Source organism: Vitis vinifera, chromosome 9, assembly GCF_030704535.1.
Source record: "Vitis vinifera cultivar Pinot Noir 40024 chromosome 9, ASM3070453v1".
Lineage (NCBI taxonomy): Eukaryota > Viridiplantae > Streptophyta > Magnoliopsida > Vitales > Vitaceae > Vitis > Vitis vinifera.
Genome location: NC_081813.1, coordinates 22,949,725 through 22,966,248, shown reverse-complemented (window position 1 = coordinate 22,966,248; position 16,524 = coordinate 22,949,725). Strand labels below are relative to the sequence as shown.

General features: G+C 33.2%; 2 protein-coding genes across 3 annotated transcripts; one reads left to right on the top strand and one right to left on the bottom strand.

Moving 5' to 3' along the window:
- Window positions 1-75: 75 nt before the first annotated feature.
- On the bottom strand, window positions 76-5,409 carry LOC100264965 (probable mitochondrial adenine nucleotide transporter BTL1). Of its 2 annotated transcripts, XM_010656977.3 has the most exons (6): window positions 5,129-5,409; window positions 4,807-4,935; window positions 3,229-3,323; window positions 1,452-1,785; window positions 893-1,130; window positions 76-600 (listed from the first exon to the last, which is right to left on the bottom strand). In XM_010656977.3, exons 1-6 carry the CDS (start codon window positions 5,150-5,152, stop codon window positions 350-352), a joined length of 1,071 nt encoding a protein of 356 aa, XP_010655279.1. In that variant the 5' UTR covers window positions 5,153-5,409; the 3' UTR covers window positions 76-349. The 2 variants fall into 2 exon arrangements, with proteins under 2 accessions (XP_010655279.1, XP_010655280.1); XM_010656978.3 differs by having other exon boundaries at window positions 4,807-5,381.
- A 3,926-nt stretch (window positions 5,410-9,335) lies between these two features.
- LOC100259844 (RNA pseudouridine synthase 3, mitochondrial) lies at window positions 9,336-15,427 on the top strand. The gene is made up of 10 exons (XM_002266974.4): window positions 9,336-9,437; window positions 9,652-9,983; window positions 10,457-10,528; window positions 10,741-10,899; window positions 11,212-11,259; window positions 11,351-11,431; window positions 13,196-13,312; window positions 13,502-13,603; window positions 13,721-13,879; window positions 14,795-15,427. Exons 2-10 carry the CDS (start codon window positions 9,663-9,665, stop codon window positions 15,173-15,175), a joined length of 1,440 nt encoding a protein of 479 aa, XP_002267010.1. The 5' UTR covers window positions 9,336-9,437; window positions 9,652-9,662; the 3' UTR covers window positions 15,176-15,427.
- Window positions 15,428-16,524: the final 1,097 nt, after the last annotated feature.

Sequence of the window (16,524 nt, the reverse complement as noted above, 5' to 3'; positions counted from 1 at the left end):
GTAGATAAGGGTATCCCTTCCCAAACCATAGCTTCTAGTTTCAACTGAGCAACACCATGAAGTAGTTTGCAGTAATTTCAACAGAAACTGAAAACTTGTATTAATATTTCCTCAAATTAAAAACATTTGTCGGTACAAATCATTCGTTATTGATGGGGCTCAAGGGTCAAAGAGCCCAATTTATGATCCCAGTGAAGTCAGCCTCCTTCACATAAGCTTCTCATCTTCCGAATCCGCTCGCATAAGCTTCTCGTCTTCAGAATCCTGGCTCGAGCACATCTCCGAGCCCTGGTACTCAGCCTACCAAACAAACTGAGGACCAACCAATGTAGCAGTCTTAGAAGAGTCGTTATAGATGTCGTCTCTCCGCAAGTAATATATCTTTCCAAGCCTCATAAAACATCCAGGTGATGCCAGATGAGGGCATGACTTTCAAACAGCTTGCACCCCACCCTCTGTAGAGACCCATGATTCCCTGCTCCCGAATAACTTCTGACAGTGCTGCCGCCATGTGGGGTGGACACTTGCCCTGTAGAGCTCCAACCATCAGCCGCTTCCTTGCCACCTCCAATGGGAAGCTGATTGTGCTTGCCGTAAAACCTGTCAATAGATTAAAAGCAAATGAAACTCGTACTCCACAACTCTAATTCCTATGTCTCCCAAGAGAAAGGGAAATCTATGACACTGTCCCTCACTCCCATGGGAAAGTTAGATTTTCCTGCCAGGCAAACACGGGAAAATGTTAAAGAGATCACAACCCGGATCTTCCTACCATTCTGAAACTGAACCCAAGCTTATTACAGGGGAGAGGGAAGGGGATGTTGCCCAGCAGAAAACAGAAACCAAGGAGCTTTCAAACCAGATAGACAGAGCTCAAGGCCAAGATTGTCACCTGAGAGAGCTCCAATCAGGAGCATCTCGGGTCGGCTGAGAGATGTTTTCTTCTTTGCTGTGCAGTACGATTTCTTCATTGTTTCATACATGAAATAGTAGCACGTGCTGTATGGGAGCATGCCAATCAGTGTAGGTGAAATGCCGGCATAGAATGCTCCAATCCCACCATCATTGTGAATCTTGCTCAGTGCAACACTTATACTAGGGTAAATGTCTGGACTAACAGTCAACCGATCCTGTATGGAATTTAACGAGAAAAAGGAATCAGTTTCCCTAGAATTCTTCCAACTTCCATGCTTCAAAGATCCTAAAATCCAAACTGACAAAATTATTTTAAATTCTCTAAACAAAAGATTAGAGCATGATATACATTATAAGTTCAAATCTTAATAACTTAAGTTTTTAGAAGGTTGGTTGCTCAAGGTGGAATCAGAGCTTTGGTTAATCCATGGTCTCGAGTTCTAGCACGCCCTCTATTAACACATGATCTTAGGAACGTTGGTTACTCAACATTAAAAATAACAGAAGATTCACAAGAAATAAAGCTATGAAAATACCTTCAAAACTTCAAGAGGGTGGCAAGCAAGCGTGCTAACAATTCCAGCAGCTGCACCCGCCACGGCAATGGGGGAGATCCACGAGATAGATAAGTTAAGACTGACAGGACCAATCTGCAACTTGGGGCATTCCTTTTTGCTCCATTTCTCCTGGGCTTCTGTCATCGATCGCTTGACACACTCAAATGTTGCAAGCTCTATTGCCTGTGTAGGGATTATGCGCAGCATGTTAATTGTGTTCCCGGCCCACAGCCCTTGCCAACCCTGCTGCTCAATGACCTCTAAGAAACTACCCGAAATGTTTTTCGACCCAATGCCCACCACCATTCTTGTCCTGCAATTTCACATACTTCTGATCAGCCATTACATTTCTACCTCAGATTCAATCTTTCAAAAACCCGAGCACAAGTAGAACTAGAGCTAATGAAAGATTAAATTAATGGTAATGCAATTTTTAGCAATGGGGTCTCAAGATTGGTATCAAATCAAGAAAAAACCATAGAATATTAGGTACAACATCTTATTTCACAAAATTAGCCAATCCATCTAACAATAACCATGTCTTTGCATCATTTATTTACAATGTTCATCCTCTTATTATGATAGAAACTGCATATAAGCACACATATACACATTACACAAATCAGATAAGCAATTACAAAGAATAACTTGGATGGATTTATAAAATCACGAACTTAAACTTCTGCCGTCATATTGAGATCACACGCCATATTGAAATACAACTAAAGTGATTCCACCAAATCACAAAAAAATTGATTCAATGAAATGAACTAACACCCCCAACTAGATTTGCACCATTTTTCCATAGTGAACTGTTCTAAACCCTTTTTATAACCGATGAACCTTCCATAACTGAGCCTTTCAGACTTTCCATGGGGATCCAATCTAAGGGGCATTCAACCAATAACAGGAATTGAATCTGGGGCCATGCACCTCTAGTGACAGGTTCTAAACTAAGGCAATGAAACTTGGTGTCTCACTAAAACGAATAAAGTTTAAACCCGAATCCTATCTTGGGATAATGAACCAAAAGAATGCTCTACCTAACCAGAAAATAATTCAAGCTTTTATTTTTATTTTTTGATAAATAAGCAAGCAATAGATTAAGAAGCGGCAAAAAGTCACAAGGTATACAGGGAGCATACACAATAGCCTAAACCAAAAAACAGAAAAAAAAAAAAAAAAAAAAAACAACCTCACCAGCCCTTAAGTGGACGCTAGCCACTCCAAAAAGCCTAAGAGAGACAAGGACTCCTCACCAATGTACACCCGAGCCCAACTCCACAGACTACAAACAAAAGAATTTTTAAGCTTCTGAATAGCTAAAGACCCCCCCCCCCCCAAAAAAACTAACCAATTCCTCTCCTTCCAAACTGTCCAAAAAATACACAATGGGATGGAATTCCAAATATTTTTCCTTTTTTTTTCCCACAAAAGGGTCCTTCCAACTGAACAACACCTCTTTAACTATCTCTGGGAACACCCACGGAACCCCAAACAAGGCAAGTATGATCTCTCAAAGGACCCTAACCACTGTACAGTGTAAAAGAATATGATTTACAGTTTCTTCTTCACAACCACACAAAAAACAACAATTGGGGAGCTGCCATCCCCGTTTTTGAAGCCTATCTAGGGTGAGAATCTTCCCCCAAGTGACCTCCCAAGCAATGGGCAATGGAAAGATCAAACTTCTGAATCAAATGACAAACCTTTGTGTAGAAGATGGAAATCACAAACAAAAAGATCAAAAGTCAACCTGATGGTCTCAAGAGGAGCAAGAACAGCTTTGGTCATGGCCCCTGCTAAAGCCCCGCTTATAAATTCCCCAACTTCTCGGGTCCTCATAAAATCCTGAATCACATCAATGCATTGCATTCTAATTACCAAAATGCAAGAAAAAGCAAATAAAGATAAATAAAAAATGTAAGAAAAAGAAAATAAAGAGAAAAAATAAAAAGAAAATAACATAAATTTAAAGTTGATAAATTATTTTTACATTTTCTTTGAACTAATCTCACTTATATTTTCTCTTCTATATAAACTTAAATAATTTAAAAATAATAATATACAAGTTTCTAGACTAGTTTGATTATATTTTACAGAACCAAACATAGCATTGATCAAATTTGCAAAGCTTCCATATAGGAATCAATTCTAGGTGGAAACATTTAGGGTGGTGACAAATCATTTTTCCTAATATTGTTTTTCTCTCCTTAATACTTTCCTTGGAACCAAACATAACATTAATCAACATCAATTTTAGGGTTTGTTTGGTATGCAATGATGGAATGGAAGCCGTATTAAGGTGAATCATAATATCACATGGACGATAATAATCAAAATTCTTACTAGAATGAATGAATTTTTTATTCCTATTCTCATTTATAATTGTAATCCAAAAGCCATAAGGAATGGGAAATTGAATGGATTTCCCATCCCCTTTCTCTATTCCAGGGTTCCAAACGCACCCTAAGGAAGCCCACCATGACATTCCAAAAATTCCAACAGAAAAAAAAGGCTGAATTTGATCAGCCACAGTAGCTTAACAATAGAGAGAGACAGTCTGATCTGAGAACAAATCCTTGATGTGATGTTTGATTCTCAAGGAATAGGAAAAGAAAATAAATTAGGCAGGCAAAGACTTTTTTTTACTGTTTGGAAGCTGATAAAAACGAAGCCCCTCAGTCATGCAACCATTCAACTCGGATGCACTGTTCAAAATTCCACGACAATAATCCTCTCATGGCCCACAAAACCTGTTTGGTCATCAAGAAAATGCCCGAAAAACGACAAGCCAAATTTTCAAACCTTACACTTTCCAGTATTTTGACTAAACAAGCGCCCACCCATTTTCTCAGAAACCAAACAGAACCCAATAATTTTTTTTTTTTATATAGGGAAAAAATTAGTATTAGCAACTGCGCCTAATCAACAGAAAATTAAAAATATGAAATGAAAAAGTTGACATCTCAGAAAATTAATAAGTCTTATCCCACCCGAAAAGAGAGAGATAGAGAGAGAGTCCTATCCTTTTCCTCAGTCTCCTCAGAAATCGGAAACAACCCACTAAAAGTGAAATAGAAAAGTTAAAAAATAAAAAATAAAGAATCCCATGCCCACAGTTTTCTCGACAACCTAACAGAACCCAGTAGAAAAATAAAAGATAAATAAATGACTTTTATTTCCTAAATTTTCTCAGCAACTAAACACACCCAGTAGAAAACGGAGAGAAAAAAAAAAGGCAAAAAATGAAAATCATTATTTTCCTCAGATTTCTCGGCCAACAAACACAACCCACAAAAAAAGTGAAACGAAAAAATAGAACAAGACTAACTTGGAAAGCTTGCTTGAGATCGGGAAGCTGAAAACGAAACTGATCAATGGAAGCATCCTTTTCGATCTCGAGCTCTTTGGGGACCATCATCACCCCGTACACGTCGCCAAAAACGCCGTAGCTCTTCTTCTGCGATTCCGATTCCAACGCCATTGTCACAAAAGATCAAAACTTTTCAGAAACCCTAGAACCAAAACTCACTTTGCAGCACAACCCACAATTCAAAAAAATAAAAAAATGCCTGTGAACTTATAGATAAATCCAAATCTAAAGAGAGGGAGAGAGAGTCTAGAGAGAGAAACAGAGATAGAAATAGACGTGCCTGGGACGTGCGTTTTTGGATCATTGTGGACGAAGAGTCGGATATTTCTTCTGAGTTCAGTTTCGCTGAGTTGAGGCGAGTTGAGTTGAGATCTTCAAGAGTTTTTAGTTCCAATTCAAACTTGTTTGGTGTATGTGTAGGGCTTTTGTGGCATTAGGGTTTTGCATATTTTTCACTTTTTGGGGCATGCGTCTGGACCCCACCATTTTTGTGTCCTACCGTTTGGTTGGAGAGAAAGTGCAAGGTGCTTGAAGATTGACTGGTTCCAATGATTCTCTAAGACAACACATTTATCCTATTAAATTTTTTTCCTTATTTGGTAATATAATTATGAAAAAAACATTATATAAAAAACATTAAAATATTGTAAATTTTATTTTCTATCAAATATTTATGTTTTTTAAGAAAAAAAAATCTGAAATATTTATTGTGACACTTTTAAAATACTTTTTGATAGTGATTTTTAAAAGTATTTTTAATATTTTAAAAAATAAAAATTTCCTAAAATCATCATCAAAATGTATAGGTATTGGCATTATTTGTTTAAAAAAAACCTTTATAAAAAATTAATTAAATAGTTAAATATAAATTAAAAAAAAGATAAAAATAAGTAAATAAATATATTGGAAAAAAGATTATTTGATATTGGGAATTATTAAATAAAATTAAAATGTTAAAAATATATTTAAAATTTTAAAAAAATGAAAAAATAAAAAGCTAAATAATTAATCTCTACTTGGTTGGTAATAATAAATAAAATTATAGAAAACATAATTTTATCCATAATAAAATAAGAAAAAATTAATCTACAATTTAATGCTATTTATATACATAAATTAATTTAGAGAACTCATTATTACCATTTTAATATATTTAAAATTAAAAAAGAGTATGATATCTAAAGAAAATTAACAAAAATATTAATATAAAAAAAAGGAAAAAAAATAAAAGCAAATAATAGGAAAGAATGAACCATTTCTTAAACATTATTAGGGAAATGATTCTAAAATAATAATTTCATTAAAATTTGAAAAAAAAATGGAAAATGGAGAAAGAAAGGGAGATAAATATAAAGAAATGACGAATTTCATTAAATATGACATGGGGTAAAGTAGAATTAAATTTTTTTTTTACATTGAGAAAATATAAGTTATTTAATAAAATATTTACTGTATACAAATTATTTTCTATATTTAACAACATTATATAATTTTTAAATATCTAAATCATAAATATCATAAAAAATAAATAAATAATTAAGATGCTGATTTATTTTATTTTTAATAAAAAATATTGGGATATAATATAATTTTTATTTTAAACAAAATTTGAATAATTAAATGTATGATATTTTTCATTCTATTCTTTTATTTTTTTTTCCTGCAAACCAAACATAAAACACGGCATAGCATATCTCATTGGAATATAATATTCAAATACATCAAAAGTATAAATGATATGGAAAAAAATAAATATCTTATTACATTTAATTAGATATATATATCTATATGATATGATATCTTAGGATATCATTTATTGTGGATATCATGAGGAACATATTTATATTTTATTTGTAAAATAAATAAAAAATATATTGTATTTTATATATTTCATATTTGTTTTAAATAAAAATTACATTGCATTTTAAGATTTGATATTAAATAAATAAAAATATCTTTTATGTTTAATATTATACCTTATATATTATATAGAGTGTCTTATCTTATCTATGTTATATCCTTTCAATTAAACATAACCTAATATAGCATAAAAGAAATTATTGAGATGTTTCTAATAATTTCATTAAACTTTAATGTTGTGTTTGGTTTCCGAAAATTTGAGGAAAAAAACTAGAGAGGAAAAATATAAAAAATAAAGAAAAATAAAAAATAATTTTAAAATCAATAAATTATTTTTATTTTTTATTTCAAACTCATTCCATTTATTTAGTTTATTAATATAAATATTAAACAATTCAAAAATATATAAGTTTTTAATTAGTTTTAATTATAATTGATTTTTTTTATATTTTCCATAATACAACCAACTAAACATTCTTTTATTTCTTTGATATTTCCTTGGAACCAAACATAACTTAAAGAAAAAATTAATGAAAAAAATTGGTTCATAAACAAATTTTTATGCTAAGTAGAAAAATAGTTAATATTTTATGAAACTTTTATGATACTGAAACAAACGGGTTGTTTTAAATCATAACTTGGATTTCATTCCTAATTTTCGAAGAAATCAAAATTGAAAACCTAGTTTTTGAAATGAGGCATAAATTTTATTATAAAAATTAAAAAATATGGTAATTTAATTAAAGGGTTTGCATCAAGGGATTAGATGAGTCAACCAAAAGTAGGTAAAGAAAAGAGAGAATATTCAAATACAACAATTATGAAATAGTTCCAAGATACAATAAAAATCTAAAGTCTAGGTGCCTCTTGACCAAAGGCCATGTGAAGAACCTTTTCCCTTCCCCCATTTTTCCTTTTTTCCTTTTTTTTTTTTTTTTTTTTTGGATACTTGTTGATTTGAGGGAGGGACCGTTTGGAAGAATCCTTTTTCTCGAGAAAAAGCCTTTGAGAGGTGATAGAGAAGGCTTTCATGCCATGAACCATACCTATCATCTAAAAAGAGTCACCATGCCACTTGCCCCTATCCAATTTGGCACCATTATTCGGTAGCCACAAAGTCATAGCTATCTGGATTCTTTTTCCATTTCCTTATGAATAGATGTTAGCTCGTGATTGACCCGTTAAAGCACTCGAAAATCACGTGAGAAGACGCGGTCTAAATCATGTCAATGGATTTGATAGTGAAATCTATGAAAGACTAGGTCACATATGGATTGTTGGAATTGGGTTTGGGTGTCTAAACGGTTACCCGACCCGATCCAACAAAAACTGAGCAATGGGTAACAGTTTTTTAGAGTTAAAACTGTCCAAAAACTATCACTATGTAATCATAAAAAATAAATAAATCCTCTCACTCATCTTTTTTTTCTAAGGAAAAGTTTGAAATAATGCATTTTTACAAGATATGTTGTGATAGCCTAGTTGGTCAAACTGAATACTAAAAAGTATAATCCCAGTAAATGACACATGGTTTTCGGTTTGAATCGTACAATTGATAATACTTTTAATTTACCTAATACTGGTTGTTGTAACACGGTCAACATCCTGATATTTGAGTCCACATTTATAACTTGGTTTGAATCCTACCATTGATAATACTTTGAATTTACGTAATACTAATTGTTATAGGACAGTCAACATCCTAATATTTGAGTCTATATTTACAACTTGATTTTGAGCAGAGAATTTGTTAGTAAAACAATTGATTAAGATGTTTGACATTTTCAAAAGATGACCCGAAACCTTATTTTTATTATGTGCAATTGATTATAATTAAAAAGAGGTTGAGAGTTCTTGTTTAATATTATAAAAGAATTAACCAAAGTTTTATCAATCAAAGTATAATATTTTGACTAAGGAAATAGAAATTGCGATTTCATTTCTCCTTTCTTTCTAAATTCAATAATCAAGACACTCAATTCAACATGAATATCATTCTAGTTAGAAAATATATTTTGATGTTTGTTATTTGACTTAAGAATGAAATTATAGACCAAATTAGCTCAAATTTGATCTAATTAATTTTGTTTTCTTGTGAATAGTAAAGAAGTTAGTCACTTGCTCAAAATCATTAGAGATATGAAGAAGAATGAATGAGAACTTTATTGATCAAAATAAAATATTAGATAAATGAAAATTTTCAAAAAAATTTATATTCAACTCTATATCCCTCAAGTGAGTAAATAAGAGTGTATTCGTTGTGTTTCTAATTAAAGTGTTTTATTTGAAATTGTTTTTAGGAAAATCATCTGTTAAGTGTTTCTTCAAAAAATACTATAATTAATTTTTCATCATTATAAGTGATTTTTCAGATTTTTTAAAGTGTTTTCGAAAATTTATCAATATCCTAATTGTTTTCAAAAAAAATTTTTGTATGAAAAACGCTTTCTAAAATCGTGGCTAGGGCTTTAAATTTATTCATAACTATAACATATCTAAAGTTCATCTATGTTCCACAAAGGTAATCATATCATAATTGTGTTGCCAAGAGATGGGCCGGGGCTTTGGGCTCAGAAGGGCCTGGGCCGACCCGAGCTATAATGCCGGGCTAGGCCCATAGCCATTTTCACTGCGAAAGCTTCCTGCTTTCTCCCACAACCAAAACCCTAATCCTAGCAACCCCCCCTCTCTCTCTCTCTGCGACGAAGACGAAGCTTCCGGAAGAAAAGGTATTCAAATCCACCCCTTTTCTCTCTCTGTCTCTTTCTTTCTACATCTCTCTTCTTTTTTCTTTGAAAAAAAATTACTGTCATCTTCACTTGTTTTTATTTATTTTTATTTTGGTTCTTGAAATTAGAAAACTGTTCTTATTCTGGTCTACCAATCGAGCCATTAATAACCATGATGCTCACAACAAGGATGTTCTTTGTCTATTATGTTCAGTATGTGCGATAATGTGGAAGAATGTGCTTCATGAATGCCAAGGCTTGTTTCCTGTGGTGAGGCACTACTCCAGGATTGCTCCTCCACGCCCTGCCTCAGCTGCACCAGTCATCCGGGTGTCCAACAATGTAGCCCAGTTGGGATCCCCCAAAGAGGGTCCAAAGCCTCGACAGCTACTGTCATTGCCCCCTTTCCCTGCTCATCCTTTGCCTGGAAAGAGCTTGGTTAATGTGTCTGGGCTGCCCACTCATGTCACTGCCATCAGTTGGATCAAGTATTACTTTGACGAAATCCCTGGCTCTGTGGTTCAGTCTCATTTCAACAAGGGCCTCGTGAGTATAAGACATTATTTCTTTTTGGATGATGAAATCTCCATATTTTCTTCAGTTTTTTTTTTTTTGTTGGTACGAATATACAACATGGTACGACCAATGCCAATTTAGTGCCTTTTGTTGGGCTGACTGTAGTTGTTCTATAAACCATGTTTGCACAATAACTTGAGAGGAATTTTGGATGAAAACAAATTTGAGCTGTTTCTATGCACATGCACATGTTCTCTTAATAGAAAGTAATGGAGTTATTTATTGTAAGAGGAAATGTTTATTTCCCGGAGAGGTTGACCTTGTAACAATCATAATATGCATGGGTGTTAACCTGTGGTTTATTTGGTCTATTGTGAAGTTTGCTATTATTATCACTGAATGATCTTAGCCATTGAGGTTTCACAGATGAAAAATACTTGAAGTTGTTATTCTGGGGAGTAACTATTGCTTATTGTAAAGTGTACTAACATTTCTTCTTTTAGGTGCATATGGAACGTTCAAACTTGGATGATTCATCTCTAGAAAAGGAAGGACAAATAAAGCCCCTGAGAAAGGTAATGATTCCTTTGGCCAATTCATTTATTTAATCAGACACCTCCCTGATACATCATAAAAGGATACCTAAAGTTCTTTCTCTCCCCCCTTCCCGCTTCTTGTGTGTGTCAGTGTGTGCGTATTTGATTCTTCTCTTCATTTTATTTTTCTATTGACTGTCAACAATTCAATATAGGTTTAATTATTCTACAATTCTACAGCTTCTGTACAGATTAAGCCTAATGAGGTAATGGAGGCGGGCACAAGAATTTATGTACCAGTATCAGTTGCTGAGGCAAGGATTTCCAAGAGATTTGACACTATCCCAAGTGGAACTCTACATCCAAACGCTGATGAGATAGAGTATTTGCAAAGGCTTGTCACGTACAAGGCATGTAGTCAGCTCAGTCACAAATTGTCTCCTTTCATGTTATTTGGATGTATAAATGAATAGTTCAAATGTTTTTTTGTTATATCCTTATGCTCAATAAATATAAGTGAGTGCATATGGGTTTTGTTTGGTTGGTTGTCTTTATGGTCATTGGCTTTTTTCTGGTTGTTTAGATATGATAGTGTTGCTAGGTGATTCTGTATTCATTTTGATTTTACCTTGGTGAATGCTGTGTGACTCCATTTTTTGATTCATTCTGCAGTCATTTTACTTTATGTTGTTATATATAATCAGTGGTTGTTGAAATTTCAGGACCCTGCTATACTTGTGCTAAATAAGCCTCCCAAAGTGCCACTCAAGGTTAGAATCTCTGCAACCCAATTCTTTTTAGTGCTTCATGTTGGCATATTTTCTTGTCTTTTGATTTCATTGTATACAAAAATGTTAATAGGGGAACCTTCCAGTTCATAACAGTATGGATGCCTTGGCAGCTGCAGCATTGACTTTTGACTATGAGGAAGGTCCTAAGTTGGTAAGCTTCTAGTTTAACATTTATAAAGTAGAAAGCTTTTGTGAGTTTTAAATTTTTGTGCCCTATATTTACTGAGTTGAGCAAAGATTCTACTAAGTTATCACTGGTGGTGATGTTGTGTGTGGATATTATAATACTTATGTTTTTCATTTGGAGACTAAGCATCCTGGGCACTTTCATGGCATGTCAGGGATCTGCTATGGCCATTCATGAAGATGTGCTCACTTTATGAAGAATTTTTTAATAGGTTAGCTTTGATAGGAGTGGACATCATTTGGATTTTTAAGTCTGCTAATTAGGATGCTGATTTATATGCCAATAGGAGAGCTCTGATAAGCATAGCCTTTGCAAGTCATCTCTTAGATCCCTGAGAACTGGTTTGTGGGTGGTTGCTATTCTTGAGGAAAGCTTTGTATGGCTATACTCTATTTTTTGAAGGATACCTTGTGCTTATCCTTTTCCTCCTGAAAATTCTTGATTAGTAAATTACCCAAGTTTGATTGACTTATTTAGTAATATCAAAGATGGAAACTGATTGATGGAAAGTCAGCTCATAGATCAATATTAGAAACTCATAACATCAAAGATGAAATATGTTGTAATTTGATTGCTTAATTGGAAACCTGGGATGTGATGCACTAAGTACTTGATTTGGTTTGGGTGTGAGCCAACAGATTGTTAGAAGAAAAATAATATATGATGAGATTTTGGATTTGATATATCTGACTGCAAAAGTTTGTCAGGAAATTAGTTCAGTATGTGAGAAATCTGTTAAATAGTATAAAAAGGAGAAATTTCTATATTTGCTAAATTAGGTGTCAGGGAATGGTAGTGTTTTATGTTAGAATTCTGTGATTTCATACATGGATAGGTAGGGTACCTGTGTCTTATGTTAACAATGGTTATAAATTCTTTTGTTTTGCTCTTTGGACCTATCATTCATGGTATTTTGGTATTTCCGAAATCTGCCATATTTTCACTAGGTTTCTCACAACTTTTTTCTGTTCTCTTTGACATGGTAATTTTTTTGTTTTAGAAGGACCATATTTGCAATACTGTTTGACCTTATTGGGTGTGAAGGAATGAGGAGTGGGAATGGACATTTCATTCCTTTTCTCATCGATTGTCAAGTTTGGATAACCTAAATGGCAATGAGAATGAAGCAAAAAATGATTCCAATAGGAATGAAATCCCCCTCATAAGTGAGATTCAATTGATCTTGAATAGGAGGTATTTTGATTCTCTTAGTGCAGGAAATGATATAGAACATCTTAAATTACTATTTTACCCCTACATTTCCTTGGGTTTGTATAACTTTTTATTTATTAAGTAATATTATTTTTCTTAACCTTATTATTTAGCAAAAAAATCCAAAAGATGTTCCTTTAAAATGAAAATAGAACATTATTTTAAACCATGTGTAAGAGTATTATTGTCAATCTATTTTTTTTTCCCTTAACATTTCCATTGTTGCCAAACATTGAAATGGAAACAAATAATCATTTCAACCTTACATTATTAAGGGCATCCAAATACAAGAATTGAAATCACCAAATTCATTCCTACTCAAGGAAAAGAGGAATGAAAACAAAATATTCATTCTCATTCCCCATTTCCACGTACCAAACATGGCCTTCATGTATTCCATTTATCAATGATAGTCACTGCTTAAATACTTGTACTCACTTTATGTGTGTGTGCTTGAATTGTTGATTTCTTTCGAAAGCATTTTTGTTTGTTGTTTCTTATAAGTCACTTTATTAGGTGCATCGTCTTGATAGAGAAAGCAGTGGTCTTTTATTAATGGGGAGAACGAAGGAGAGTGTAGCTCATCTTCATTGGTTGTTCAGTGACATAAATAAAGCAAAATCCCTATCTAAGGTACTCGTACTTCTGCTTGATCAATCCATATAATGCAATAAATACTACTCCTGAGCATTTTAGGAATAGAGTTTTTTATCAATAAAAAACATGATAGGAAAATAGTGTTGAATGGTACAATCAGATGCTTTTGTGTGTTTTTTTCTAAAATAATATTAAAATCTGTGTTTTATATATGGGTGATCTTAGGCTTGGGACGATGCATGTGAAGCAACATGTCAAAGGTATTGGGCATTGGTCATAGGCTCTCCCAAGCAAAAGGAAGGTGTAATCCATGCCCCTCTTTCAAAGGTTCTCACTCGTCCTCTCTCTCTCTCTCTCTCTCTCTCTGAGAATAAATAATTCTTATAGGATGTTAGCTAGTCCAGAAGAATTAGCAGCTGAATGCATTTGTTGTTGTTGATTTAGGTGCTTCTTGATGATGGGAAGACCGAAAGGGTCATTTTGGCTAATCAGTCAGGTTTAGAAGCTTCCCAAGAGGCTATAACTGAATATCGTGTTCTGGGTCCAATGATAAATGGTTGCTCATGGATTGAACTGTGTCCACGCACTAGTCGGAAGCATCAGGTACCATCAAAATAACTACCTCTCTCTCAGCACATGGTGAAATTTGGTTTTCTCATGTACAATTATTTATGCTTTTGTCTCAAATCCCTTGTAATTAATACCATTTGAAATGTGTTAACTCACATGGCTTTATACTTCATACCAAGAACGGCATTCTCATCAATGAACTGATACTTTCAACTATAATCTGTTTATTCATGTTGGATGTATTTAAACTTATATTGCATTTAACATGTATCTGGTTTTCACAACCCTTGCATGGTTCCATCACAACAATTGTTTTCTTAAATGATATTTACTGGAGTTGAACGAATTTATACCCCACTCCATAAATCCTTGTCAAACTGTTGGAATTGAAATTGCCGGTTCCTTGATATGAATACTAGATGGATACACACACACGAGTTGCCAGGAGGTTAGAAGAGTGAAAATAGACAATAATGGTGATTATCAATAGTGGTTAAGAGCTCTAAATCAAATAGGAGCCTGCTAATTTGTCTATAAAGTTAAATGAAACCCGAATGGAAGACAAGATAGACTGAAGAAATGAGAAGCATAGGATGTTATCAAGCTTAACAATGTATATTGTGCTCTGACACCCTCACCCCCCACATGCAGCCTCATACCCGCCATGGGAGGCACAAGACAAATAAATAGATAGGGAAAGAACTTGAACCCGATGCCTCTAGTTAACCAAAGCTCTCATGCCATGTTGTGTTGACATTTTCCCAAAGGATCAAGTTATTAGGATTGGGCTCAGAATCTATATCATGTTCTAACAATATTGATGTTACAACCAACCACATATCTACCTTAAGGCTTATAAGCCATGCATGAGGTTCAAAGTCGCATTAGGGTTAGGTGTGTATAGTGGATCTTGAGGCTAATAACACAGTTCTTTTTCTCTTCTTGCAGCTCCGAGTCCATTGTGCCGAAGCTCTTGGCACGCCAATCGTGGGTGACTACAAATACGGGTGGTTTGTTCACCGGAGATGGAAGCAAATGCCCAGAGTAGACCTTGAGCCAACAACCGGGAAACCCTACAAGATGCGCAGGCCGGAAGGCTTGGATGTTCAAAAGGGAAGCGTGTTATCAAAGGTCCCCTTGCTGCATCTGCATTGCAGAGAGCTTATACTTCCCAACATCGCGAAGTTCCTCCCCATTTTGGATCCGAAACCCAAAAACCAAAACCAGTATCCCAAGCTCAGCTTGAAGCCGGATATTCTTCGGTTTGTTGCATCAATGCCGAACCACATGAAAATTAGTTGGAATCTCATGTCCTCCTATCTGGTATGAGGAGAATGCCGGAGAGTTGCGTGTATTTATTTTATGGACTTCAGTTGTGGTTTGTAGGATTGATTGAGAGGTTTATTAGTTTACTTTAGGGATGTCAATGGGACGGGTTTAGGTTCGGTCCTATTTGAACCCAATTATTTAAATGTATTTATATCAATCCCAAGCCCAAATTAGTAGAGTTTAGGTTGGTTACCTCACCCTTAAGGAAAAGAAAAAATAAAATAAAATAAATATAATGGCCTTTTCATGTGATTGCTCTAGTACTTGTATGATTCACGTGAGTTTCATTTCATTTTATGATTGACCAAGGAATGGGTCTTCTATGAAAAACATCATAAGATAAAATATCATGATTTTTAGTGAACTTTTCATGTGGTTAAAGATGTACAGGATCATATATAGAGGGTATGTAAAATGTAAAATAGGAATATAATACTTTTAATTAATCACAAAAAGCACTAGTGAAAAGAAAATTTATCATGAAAAATCAAGTTTTTATATATTAGTTTGATATCTACTTGTTATTTTTAGTTGAATAGAAAAAGTTAAATATTTTAGGTGTTGTGTGGTAATTGTTTGGAAAAATAGTTTTTGGAACAATTTTTTAAAATTGTTTTATGATGTTTTGTAGAACAAAAGTTTATTTAGGAACTTGAAATGTTTTTAACATGTTTTTAATATATTTAAATATGTTTTAAAAATAATTTTTATGTTTAAAGCTTTATTTTTAATCATTACATATGCTTGTATAATTATTTTTTAAAACAACTAAAAGATGTTTTCTGAAAACATCTTATTTTTTATTCTTAAAAACATAATATAGAAAACAATTTTCTAATTGTCAAATGTGTTTTCTAGTTTTTTTTTTTTTGAAAAATGGAAAATTGTTCTTGAAAATAGTTACAAAAAAAAAACTTGGTTTTTTCTATTCACCAAAAAAGACAAACACTATCATATTAGTGTTTTTCCATTTTTCTTTCTATTTTTTTCTAATGTCTTTTTTATGTGCTAAAATGATTTAAAACTGATTTTTTATCTTTATTTTTCTAAATAATATTAGTATTAGTAATTACTAGTAGGCATATGCATTTAAATAAAGGTGAAAATTAATAAATAAATACATAATTATTGTAATAAAATAATGAAATAACAGCAAAATTAAGTGTATAAAATGGTGATAAGATAGAGAGCATCTCATTGCTTTATGACTTTTAGTATGTTACCATTTAATTTTCATGTAATAATCATTTTTATATAAAAAGATTTTAAATGGAGATATTTTTGAAAGGAAAGAGTAAATAAATATTATATATTATTAAATGGAATAATAGCAAAACACAATTATTATA

Coding starts and splice junctions, on each gene's coding strand:
- LOC100264965 (XM_010656977.3), bottom strand. CDS start 5,152: ATGATCCAAAAACGCACGTCCCAG. Junction 4,936..5,128: donor TCCAAAAACGCACGTCCCAG/GCACGTCTATTT, acceptor TCGGAATCGCAG/AAGAAGAGCTACGGCGTTTT. Junction 1,786..3,228: donor GCTCCTCTTGAGACCATCAG/GTTGACTTTTGA, acceptor GTGAAATTGCAG/GACAAGAATGGTGGTGGGCA.
- LOC100259844 (XM_002266974.4), top strand. CDS start 9,663: ATGTGGAAGAATGTGCTTCATGAATGCCAAGGCTTGTTTCCTGTGGTG. Junction 9,984..10,456: donor CTCATTTCAACAAGGGCCTC/GTGAGTATAAGA, acceptor TTCTTCTTTTAG/GTGCATATGGAACGTTCAAA. Junction 10,529..10,740: donor AAATAAAGCCCCTGAGAAAG/GTAATGATTCCT, acceptor GCTTCTGTACAG/ATTAAGCCTAATGAGGTAAT.